General features: G+C 38.2%; 1 protein-coding gene across 1 annotated transcript in view; it reads left to right on the plus strand.

Annotated features, from left to right (window-relative positions):
- Mab21l3 (mab-21 like 3) overlaps window positions 1-12,553 on the plus strand; it is a 56,830-nt gene that overhangs the window by 6,628 nt on the left and 37,649 nt on the right. Inside the window, exon 5 of the mRNA XM_071618224.1 lies at window positions 5,320-5,410. Within this exon, the coding sequence (XP_071474325.1) occupies window positions 5,320-5,410 (91 nt within the window). The remainder of the gene's footprint in view (window positions 1-5,319; window positions 5,411-12,553) is intronic.

A 12,553-nucleotide genomic window follows, 5' to 3' on the forward strand; every position in this document is an offset into this window, starting at 1 on the left:
TTGTCAACCGCCTCCCAAATTGCTGGGATTGTAGGTCCTTTCCACCACACCCGGCTCTACATTATTTTGAAAGGCTTCAAAGTCTTGTGTTATATGGTTGGATTACAACTTATTTAGCCAATGTCTAATGGTTGCACGTTTAGTTTTGTTTTCCCTCCTGTAATGAGGTATATCATACCTTCAGGGTTTCCTCCAGAGAAATTCCAAAATGCAAACATGGGTCAATGGGCAAAAATTTTTAAAAGTTCGTTGAAAGTCTTTATATCAGATTACACTGCCGTTGTTAATACAGTCTCCTACATGCTGGGAACTTTTTCTGATCTTTGCCAAACTCAAATAATGGAGGGTGGGTGGGGGGAGGTTATTTGGTTGGATGAGGGAATTCTAACTGTTGGGACCTTCATATGCACCTTGCTGGTTACTAGAGATGTAACTGCCTTTTGTGTTTTGTAACCATTTTTACTTTTCATTTTCTGCTCATTATGTATTTTGAAATTATGTTGTCTGGTTTTGAAGTTTGAAATTCTTATTTAGTGAAGTCTTTCTGTACCTTTAGCATATATTTCTCATACGGACAAGTTCAGATAAATATTCATTCTTGTTTTCTTTGTTTTGACTTGTCCTGATATTTAACTTGTGAATTTGCTTGGAATTTGTTTTGGTGTATGGTGCTGTATGGGGGCCTGGATTTCCTCTTTCTGACTGGGCTGAGCATTTTCCCTTGCAGGATTTGCTCACCATCTCTAGTCCCACCCATCAGGAAAACCCTCCTCACCTCAGGTCCCTAAGGGCCCAGCACTACTGGATAGTCATAAAGGTTTAGGCAGAAAACAGGTGAGGTGGGAGGAAATTTGTCTTCCACATGATTTTCGTAATGCAGATTCTTTTCTGTTCTTAATTCTGTTTCAAGTTCCTTTTGGATTATTGTTACTTTTTCTCATACTCTCTCTTTAACCAAGTTCAGCCAGATGCCTCTTTATCTCTTGTCTTACAATATCATCATTCACCTGTTTTTTTTTTCATTGTTTTCCTTGGATTTTCTTTTATTCTGTGAAGCCAAAGCTGCATACATATTCTTTCTCAGAGTAAATCTTTCATAAGCATCCTCATATCCCACCACCTTCTGTGTTTTAGGTTATATGATATTTTCATAGTCTCCTGTTAATTGTTTACTGATTCATGAACCAAAAAGACAAATCCAGCTCCGATGTTTGCCAGAAAACTTTGTTAGATTCTTGTTGGGTTGGTTTGTTTTTGTGTGCTGGGCATCCAGACCCTTGGCCTCCCACTTGCTAGACAAGCACCCTACCACTGAGCTACACAGCCAGCTCAGATTCTTGTTGGATCCCCTTACCTGGAGGTTTAGATGTCTACTCCCTAGATTTTAACTTTGGAAAGTGGTTAATAAAAGTTCCCCTGTCCTCCCACGGCTTGAATGGAGGACTTACAGAGCTGGGGCAGCAGGCCAGGTCAGCAGGGAACCTTCCAAGCCTGGACAAGCCACTGAACCAGGGTCTGGTTTGTAGCATTTAATTACCTGCTTGGTCAGCTGCTGAGTGGTTGGTGTGGCTCTATGTGGGTTCTTCCGAGTTTATTCTCCCCAAATCTAGAAGGATCACTGTCTGGCGGGGCTTTCTCCTTTCTAGGCATTTCCAATGCAGCAGCTTCTGAGACTGGTGCTTCCAACCGTGGATTGTGAATAGGGGTGATGTACTTCTCCTGGACTGGATCCCACCCTCTCTTTCCAAATTAAGGGTTACTAAAGGTTTGGGAAGAATGCATACCAACCTACTATAACACATATCCAATTCTCACTTTTTCAATCAGTTGACCTGGGTTGAGAGTAAAAGAGATTTTGATGCCTAGACTTATTTTGCCATTTAATTTAAAGTCTGCTGTCGTTCAGTGGCCTCCGGCCTTAATGTCTCTACTCTCCTTACATTTTTTTTTCCTGCCATCAGAAGGATTTGTTTCCAGATGCAAATGTTATTATTTTATCCCCCAGCTTAAAAACTTCCAATGGTTAGAGGCGGGAGAACAGAGAAAGAGAGGAGGGGAGGGAAAGGGTAGGGGGAATGGGGATTGAAACCAAATTCCTTGCATAAACCCAACGACTATCTATAATTATAATATTTTAATTAAAAAAAAAGAAACTCAGCAGTGGAGCTAGTTACAATTGAAGGATCAGAGGATAATCTGAGCCTCTTGAGATAGCTGTCAGTTTGCTTAGGAGGCAAGTTTGGTTTCATTCGGGCTTAACATTCCTGCCAGGCTGTCTCTGGGTAGGTGACACCAAGGTCCTTTATCTCTTGGAGGCAGGCTCAGCCCTACCCTCTTGCAGATACTGGGGCGTGGGGGTGGGGGGACTCCCATTGGTTTCCTTACCTATGTTACAAAGTTCAAATGCCTCTGCATGTTACACCCAGCTATAATTTGGATGCTGCTGATCTCCAGAGACTCAAATCATTTCATGTTCCCCAGCACAACAGTAGCAACAAACTCCCTTCCAGTTTTTAAATATCTCACGTTGTATTCATTTTTAATTTTTTATGAAATATTTGTTGAAGTCCATTATGCAGAACTGTAGGAAAAGAAAAGTCTCTCTGATAAGTCTGACCTTTGAGGATATAAGGCTGGTCAAGGAGACAGAAAACCGTAATTGTCATGAACAATTGCAATCCAGTTTCGGCAAATACTACAGTATAGGTTACTAGAAAACAGAGAGAGTGCTGTAGGAAAGTTATTAGGCCTCCATTTCATTGAGATACAATTCACGGGCCACAAAATTCACTCCTTTAAAATGGTTTCAGTATACTCACAAGTTTGAGCAGCTTTCACCACTAATTTCAGAATGTTTTTGTATACACACACACACACACACACACACACACACGACCAATTTTGTACTCATTAGCAGTCACTCTCCATTTCCACCTGTCCCCAGGACCTGGCAATTACTATTCTCCACCTCCATGAATTTACTTATGCACATTTCATACAAATGGAATCATACATGTAGACTTTAGTCGCTTAGCATAATATTTTCAAGGTTTATTCATGTTGTAGCATATATCAGCACCTTGTTCCTTTTTATTGCCATTTTACAAGAGCATACCACATTTTAATTTATTTATTCACCAGTGAAAGGGCATTTGGATCATTTCCACTTTGAGGGCTATTATGAATAAAGCTGCTATGAACACTCATGTGAATTTTTTGTGTAGATATATGGTTATAATCTGAATATTTGTGTACCTCCAGATTTATATGTTGAAATTTTAATTACTAAAATGATGATGTTAGGAGATGGGATATTGAGAAGGCGATTGGGTTATGAAAATAGAGTCTTTGTGACTGAGATTAGTGCCCTTGCTTCTTCTGCCATGCATGGGCACAACAACAAAAGAGCCATCTATGAACCCAGAAGTGGGTCCTCATCAGACATCAAATTTGCCAGTCCCTTGATCTTGGATTTCCCTACTTCCAGAACTGACAGGGATAAATTTCTGTTGTTTATAAGCCACCAGGTCTGTGGTATTTTGCTACAGTATCACAAACTGATTAGGGCAGTATGTGTTGCTGGGTTATATGAGAAAACCTCTGTATAACTTTTTGAAGAACTGCAGAATTGGTTTTGTAATGCAGTTTCACCATTTCTATGTTTCCACCAGCAATGTATGAGAGTTCTAATATCACCCCATGCTCTCTAAAGCTTGTTGTTGCCTTTTGGATTATAACCCCTGGTGAGTATGAAGTGCTACCTTGTGGTTTTGATCCACACTTTCCTAATAACTAATGATGTCTAGCATCTTTTCATGTGCTTCTTTGCATATCTATGTGTCTTCTCTGTTGACATATATATTTAGATACTTTGCCCACTTTTAAATTGATTGTCTTTTTAAGTTGAGTCTTAAGAGTTCTTTATATACTCTGGATATCAGACCCTATCAGAAATATAATGTGCAAGCATTTATCCCATTACATGGGTTTTCATAGATTGCTCATGTTTATTGAAGCACAACAGTTTTTCACTTTTGTGAAGCTTGATTTATCTGTTTTGTTCCCCTGTTTGGTTTCTTGTGTGTTGGGTGTCATATATAGGAAGTCATTGCTGTTCCAAAGTCATGAAGATTTGCACCTATGTTTTCTGCCAAGGGCTTTATAGTTTTAGTTCTTAGATGTAAAATTTGTTTCATTTTTAGTTAATTTTGCATATGGTACAAGGTAAGGACTAAAATTCATCCTATTATATGTGGAAATTCATTAACCCAGCACCATTTTTGAAAGGAATCTTTTTAAAAATTTTTATTTATTTATTTATTCATTCATTTATTTATTTACTTATTTATTGGTACTGAGGAAGGAAACTGAGCCACATCTCCAGCCCTTTCTTTAAAAAAAAAAACAAAAAAAACGTATTTTTACTTAAAGATATGGTCTTGCTAAGTTGCTGAGGCTGATTTTGAACTTGTGATCCTCCTGCCTCAGCCCCCTGAGCTGCTGGGTTTATAGGCTTACACCACTGTACCCAGCAAATGGACTATTCTTTCACATCAAATTTGACACTTTTGACCATAGATATTTGTTGTTGTTTTTTCCTGGAACTTGACTTCTATTCCACTGTTCCATATATCTGTACTTATGCTAGGATCACACAGTCAGGATTATAGTTGGTTTGTAAGAAGTTTTGATTAGGAAGCATGAGTCCTTTAGCTTTGTTCTTTTGCAAGATTGCACTGACTATTCTTTGTTCCTTGTATTTTCACATCAATTCTAGAATCAGCTTGTTAGTTCTGCCAAAAAAAGAAAAGAAAAATAGCAAGTTGTTGTTGTTTTTTGTTTTTAGATAAGCATTGTGCTTTACCTATAGATTAGTTTGGGGAGGATTGTCACCTTAAAAATAGCAAGTCAGTCTTCAATTCTATAAACAGAGAATATTTTTGTACTTATTTAGGTGTCCATTTCTGTCAATGATGTTTAATAATTTTCCATCTACAAGTCTTATATTTCTTATGTTAAATTATTCCTAAATATTCTTTTTGATGCTGTCATAAATTGTTTTCTTAACCTCAGTTTTCAAACTCTTCATTGCTAGTGTATAGCAATAAAGCGAATTTTACTGATTTTCTTATATTGATTTTTATGTTGCATCCAACAACTTTGCTGAACTCATTTGTTAGCCCTAATAGATTTTGTGTGTGTGTGTGTGTGTGTGTGTGTATTCCTTATGATTTTCTTTATACAAGATCACAAAAATAGAGATAGCGTTACTTCTTCCTTTCTAATCCAGATGCTTTTTCTTTCTTTTTCTTGCCTAAGAAAAAGGCTGGAATCTATAGACCCAGGGAGAGTGACCATCTTTGTCCTGTTCCTGATCACAGGGAGGAAGCTTTCCGTCTTCTACTATCAAGTATGTATTAACTGGCATTTTTCTCAGATGGCCTAACCAAGTCACCAGTTTATTGATTTTTTTTAATTAAAAAAAAGTTGCTATATTTTATCTACATTTTTTGAAAGGATCATGTGAATTTTGTTCTTTATTCTACTTGTATGGTGCATTATACTGATGGATTTTCATTTCTTAAAACAAGCTTGCAGTCTGGGATAAATCTTATTTGATCATGGTATATGGTCCTTCTTATATGTCACTTGATTTGGTTTACTATTATTTTAAGAATTTTTGAATCCATATTGATAGGGGATATGGGTCTGTACTTTTCTTTGATTTCAGTGACCTTTGTCTGATTTTGGTATTAGGTTGATACATGTCTCAGAAGATAGGTTGGGAAATGTTCCCTTCTAGTCTATTTTGGGAGAAAGTTTTAATGATTTGTGGGTTTTCTTTTGAAATATTGGTAGAATTCATCTGTGATTCTGAGCATTTCTTTCTAGGAAGTTTTTTTGATTATTAATCCAATCTCTAATTGTTACTGTTAGTCAGATTTTCATTTCTTCTTGAGTCAGTATTAGAAGTTTGTATCTTTCTAGAAATGTATCCATTTTATTTAGGTTTCCCAATTGGTTGGCATCCGATTGCTCCTATCATCATAATGCTTTATATTGCTCTGAGATCAGCAGTGCTGCCTTTTCACTCTTGATTTTAGTATTTTGAGTCTTCTCCCTTTTTTTTCTTAGTCTTTTTAGATAAAGGTTTGTCAATTTTGTTGTTCTTTTTTCAACAGTTCTTCTTTTCTTTCAGCACCTTGTATATATCATCTCCCTGGCTCTTGCCTCCATGCTCTCTGATAATGGTTGTTAATCTTACTATGAGTCACCACTCTTGAGACTTTGAAGATTCTCTTTGTGTTTCAACAGTTTTATTTGTGTCTACGTATGAATTTCTTTCAGTTTTTCCTAGTTAGAGTTAATTGAGCTTCTTAGATGTGTAGGCTAGATTTTTTCATCAAATTTAGGAATTTCTCAAATACCCCTTGCCCCCTTTTTTTTTCCTCTCATTTCTTTCTGAAATTCCAAGTATGGATTTATTTATATGCTTGATTGGGTCCTACAGATCTCTGAGGCTCTGTTAATTTTTACTTATTCTTTTTTCTTTTTCATTTGTCAGACTTGATCATCTCAATTCATCTATCATAATATAGTTCATTAGTTTTTTATTCTTCCTGCTTAGATCACTCCCCTCAGTGAGTTTTGCACTTTAGTCATTATACCTTTATCTCCAGAATTTATATTTGGTTCCTTTTCACAAGTTTTGTCTGTTGATAATCTCTATTCGGTAAGACATTGTTCTCATAGTTTCCTTTATTTCTACTTAAAGTAGCTGATATAACATCTTTATTATATATTACATTTAATGTAAATAGTAATTTACTATATATATTATTATATATTATACAATATGTATTAATAATTTATATATATATATATTATATATATATATATATATATATATATATATTATGTAATAAATAAGTCTGGTATCCCTTGGGAAAAATTGATACTGAGAACATTTTTCCTGTGTATGATTATCATATATCCTTGCATGTCTTATAATTTTTCGTTAAAAACTGGACATTTTAAATAATGTAACATGGCAACTCTGGAAATCAAAGGCCCCCTTCTCCACTGTTATTGTTACTATTTATTATGATTATTTGATTAGTGGCTTCTAAACTAATCTGCAGGATTATTTTTGGTTGCGTGTGAGTACTGAAGTCTTTGTTAATTTATTGTCAGCTAATAATTAGAGATTTTCTTATCCATCAAGAACCAGTTAGTTTTCCAGGCTTTGCCAGGTGACTCTGTCATGTGCTTTTTGGGGGCATGCCTTTAACAACTGGCCAGGCTGTTGGCAATTCTGCCTTAGTCCTCGCTTCCTGCTTATGCAGAACCTGAAGTCAGTAGAAGTGAGAGCCTGGCATCTCCTCAGGTCCTTTCTGAGTGTGTACAGCCCTGGGCATGTGCAAACCCCTGTGTATAGGCGTGGTCTCCTATATTTCCAGAGATGGGAAATATAGAAGCTTTTCAAAGTCCCCGTGGATGTCTCATTCCTCAGCTTTTCCTCTTCGGCTCTTTGGTTAATGTTTTATTCAACCTATTGTCCATTTGTTCAGGCAGCTGTGAAGTTAAACAGTTGTTTATAATTGTTTTTTTTTAAATGCCCTCATTGGAATACTGTTTGCACAGGGGGAGAGGGGCCGTGAATCAGGTAGAACATAGACAACAAATGTGGTCTCCTGGGGGTTGACTAGCCAGGTCAATAATGGTAATTCTATGAAGAACTCAAGTCCTTTTTTTCTCCTCTGGTATTGCCAAGATGCTAGTTTTCACCACAAGTAATCTAGGCTACTGCAGAGCTGGAGAACGAAATGTGGAACAAGTTAAAACACCACAAATATCATTCTTCTAATCAAGATCCAGCTATATTTCTTGAACAAATGCTTCCCGTATTATTATAAATCTTTAATTTCCCAATTTCTAAGAAAAAATGATTCTGTCACTTTTTGCCAGTTTTCTCATTACTTCTATGGATTAGGGAAGTTTTGAAGGTCTTTCCTCTGCCATTTTTATTGGCTTCTCTGACCTCCATGCTTTTGAACTTGGTTCCTTTCTGCAGCACCCTTCCCTTCCTAAGCTCTCTCATGAATTCTTGCACTGTTTATTACTCAATCTACATGTTCCTTCTTCAATAAGGTTTTTGTTAAAATTCCAGCCAATATTTATTTCACTTATACTGATCGTCAATCCCAATGCATTCTCCCTTATCACTATGATAGCCTTCACACTTATTGCAATTAAGTATCTGTGTCTTGCTTGTCATTAAAGAGGATTCTTTCTGCTGCAGCTCTTCAGAATGGTGCCACATTTAATGTAAAGAAAAGTGGTGCTGGGTGTGGTGACACAGGCCTACAATCCCAGTAGCTTGGGAGGCTGAAGCAGAAGGATTGCAAATTTAAGACCAGCCTTTGCAATTTAGTAAGCCCTGAGTAATGGAGCAAGACTGTCTCAAAATAAAAAGGGTTGGGGATGTGACTCAGTGGTAAAGCACCCCTGGGTTAAATCCCAGGTAACAACAACAAAAAAAAAAAAAAAAAAGAAAAAGAAAAAGAAAAAAGAAAAAAGAAAGAAAGATGTTATCCATGTTCTGTAGCTTTGCTTAGATACACACAGCTATCCTTAGAGACTTGACTTAAGGCCTTAAAAGAAAATGTAAAAACCACTTACCAAGAGAATAAAACCAAGTTATTGGTAGACCTGCAAATGGCAGATAGATATGTAAATTATGTATTCTTCTGTCTGTCTACCTAGCAGTCTTTCTGGGTGAATTTGGCTCTTACCCAACTCTTGGTTATAACCTATGTGAAGAAGAATTACTTTGTTCCCAGCTTTGACGATAAGTACTCATTCTTTAGTAATTTCGACCATGGCTTGGTATATCATCGTCATTAACTTGAAATGGTTTAAAAAGATGTTTTGGTTGTGGAAGCTTCTAGCAGTGGCTGATCAAAAGAATTGTATGCGCTGTACTGGGCACCCAAGCTAAGGTACAAGGGACTGCAGATTTGGTTGACCAATATGCCATTTCTTTCATTTACTTTGTGATAGGAACTTTGTATGATTAATTTGCTGCCCCGTGTCATTCAACATTGCCTTTTATCTTAGATCATTCTAGTCTCATTTAATGATTGAGAGAGACTCAATAGAGAAGCTGAGGATTTGTGTAAGCTTGCTCTTAATTGGATATTCAAAAGGAAACCAGAATCCAAACAGGCCTTGTTGCCAAGAGCCCTGGAACCCTTAGATCTCTCCAGAGCTAATAACTGGCAACCCAGAGTCATAATATGGCAAGAACTCACCAAGAGACAAGATCATTATTTGAAATAAGGCCACATGAGTTAGAGGTATGTCTTCCTTTTTATTTCTGATTGATAGGGGCCTCACTGCTTATAATTAATAAAGTCTGTCACAGTGATAAGGGAGAATGAATTGGGAAGTGGCTGTGGCAGGCAGTGTATTGTGGAAGAAGGGAACCTCACCTACATATTGTTTGTTAATAGGACTTTGTGAATAGCCTTTCTCTGAATAGGGCTCAGCAGGTCCTATTGTCCCTCCTGATGCCAGAGTGCAGCATGAAGTCAGTAAAAGTATTCTACAGCTCTGCAAGTCAGACCTTGTCCCTGACTACTTGTTTTCTCCCGACCCCAGAAAGCTTAGGTCCTGAGGACAGAGACTCAGTAGCAAGAAAAATTTTGGTGTTTTTAGGACAAGTTTAAGAACTAAAACCAGATGGAAAACAGCTATTTCAGTGGGTACTAGTCACTGGGCACTGTGTTCTGCTACTTACCTTTATGAACTATTTAAAAATAAAAGACTAATTGATGTTTAGGTATCCAACGTCATTCATTGCTTTTCTATTCTTTCCTGTCTCTGTTGTTGTTTTGTCTGAATGAGCTGACCTTGATCACTTTTATTAAAAGAGTCCCTGCCCAAAAGGCCAAATCTTATTTTTTCAACACTCATTGTAGATGACAAACTCCCTGAAGCCTATGGTAAAAAGCCACATTTTCCTTGGCATTTGATTTCCTCAATCATGTTTCAGGAACAAACATTGTGGTTTCTGAGTGGTGAAACTGAGAAGTGAGGTCTGAGTGTTCCCTTTGGTGATGAGAGGGAAATGAGGAAAACTACCCCATTCTCAATAGCCTCGAAAAAATAAAATAAAATACTTGGAAATCAACTTAATGAAAGAGGTGAAAGATCTATACAATGAAAACTACAGAACCCTAAAGAAAGAAATCAAAGCAGACCTTAGAAGATGGAAAGATCTACTTGCTCTTGGATAGGCAGAATTAATATTATCAAAATGACCATACTATCAAAAGCACTATACAGATTTAATTCCAATTCCAATCAAAATCCCAACGACATTCCTCATGGAAATAGAAAAAGTAATCATGAAATTTATCTGGAAAAAGAAGAGACCCAGAATAGCTAAAGTAATCCTTAGCAGGAAGAGTGAAGCAGGTGGCATCACTATACCAGACCTTAAACTATACTATAGAGCAATAGTAACGAAAACAGCATGGTATTGGCACCAAAACAGACTGGCAGACCAATGGTACAGAATAGAGGACACAGGGACTAACCCACAAAATTATAATTATCTTATATTAGACAAAGGCACCAAAAATATGCATTGGAGAAAGGGTAGCCTCTTCAACAAATGGTGCTGGGAAAACTGGAAATCCATATGCAACAAATGAAATTAAACCCCTATCTCTCACCATGCACAAAACTCAGCTCAAAGTGGATCAAGGACCTAGAATTAAACCAGAGACTCTCCGTCTAATAGAAGAAAAAGTAGGCCCTAGTCTTCATCATGTGGGATTAGGCCCCAACTTCCTTAATAAGACCCCTATAGCACAAGAATGAAAACCAAGAATCAATAAATGGGATGGACTCAAACTAAAACGTTTCTTCTCAGAAAAAGAAACAATCTGTGAGGTGAATAGAGAACCTACATCTTGGGGACAAATTTTTACCCGACATATGGGTGGAGAGGTTTTATCTTTTTCAGGAAAGAGAGAGTGTGATGTCCACTGAAGTCTTTGTGGACTTTCTTAGCTTCCCTAAACCTTTGGAAGAAAGCTTTTACTTTAGTAGATGATTAATTTGGATGCTGTAGTAATCCATTTTTCATGATGGTAACAAATACCTGAGGCTAGGTCATTTGCAAAGAAAAGAAGTCCTGGGAATGGAAAGGGCAACTAGATAGGATGTGCAAGATGAGCAAAAGACAAAACTCCACACCAAGGAAGGAAGAACTAGAGCAAAGAGATAGTTAGTAGAAGAGGAAGAGTCATTGAAGGTGAAAGAAATGGAGAACCCAGAAACACCACAGAGACACATAGTTTTTCTGAGATGATGGTGAGTGGCCTGGGGTTCAGATGGACCTCGCTTTGGTAGCAGCATGTATTCCAGAAGGCTGTTAGAGAAAGAAGTGCCTCCCCCGATTTCCTTTCCACCAGCAAAGGAAATGATTGCCAACAGCACCTGTGGCTTCTTTCTAGGACAACCGAGGTCAGGTACTTATAAGAACTGTTAGCTCTCAGGCTCACACACCATCCACTGGGAATGGAAGACACTGAGATCAATCTATGGAGCAGCCAATGCCACAGTTTCCTTTCAGAAGCATCAACAAGGAGCTGAATGGAGTGGATCAATCAGAAAAGCCCATGCTTGGGTAGACAGTGCTCAGGATCCCTTAGAGAAGTTCATTCCAGGTAAAGTGCAGGAAGATGTGTTTCTTAGACCTCCCGTCTTCTTTGCAGGCCCACTGCTTTCAACCAAAAATTAGTGTATAATGTGATCACCTCTGAACTAGCCCCCCACGTGGTTGCTCCAGGCCTCTACCTGTCACTCAGGCTGTGTCCTGCACACATGCCTGGGTGAGGGGCAAATTGGGCTGAAGTCTCACGGGCTCTTCTCACTAATCCATGAGCACTGGTGTGGGCTGCTTCTTCCTGGAAGATCTTTCTCACACAGGTGTGGTCAGCTTAGTCAACCTTGGCCCTGGAGGAGTAGGTTTACCCAGAGAGGCTGCCTTTTCCTATTTGCACAGTGATGTTGGAGCAACAAGTCCCCTGACAACCTTGAGCCAGACACAGTCTCTGCCCTCAAGGTTAACAGATGACTAGAGATGGATAGTTCCATAGACAAATGCAAAGTAAACACTTCAAAGAACAATCACTATCACGTCAGTTTACCCTTCAACGTCCTTCAAAAGCTCCTCTTGCCTCCCTTGCCTGAGCCACCACTCCAAGCTAACCTGTTAGCCTCCAGGTGCACTTCTTTGACCACTGTCGCTGAGCATGTCTCTAAGTTGTTTTCTCTGCACAGAAGTTGTCTCTGGCTGGGGACACCTTTCTACTTACCTCTCTTGACACTCACCTCTTTGTGCTCAGCCTCCTCTTCCATGCTTGCTAGCAACTTGTCTGATGCATCTGGGACTTGATCCACCCAACACAAGGCTAAGCATGCCCCCTCTTTCTGCTTTGGCCTTGACTCAAATTTTACCTAAGCAAGAAACCTATGG

Source organism: Marmota flaviventris, chromosome 10, assembly GCF_047511675.1.
Source record: "Marmota flaviventris isolate mMarFla1 chromosome 10, mMarFla1.hap1, whole genome shotgun sequence".
In the NCBI taxonomy this organism is placed as follows: domain Eukaryota; kingdom Metazoa; phylum Chordata; class Mammalia; order Rodentia; family Sciuridae; genus Marmota; species Marmota flaviventris.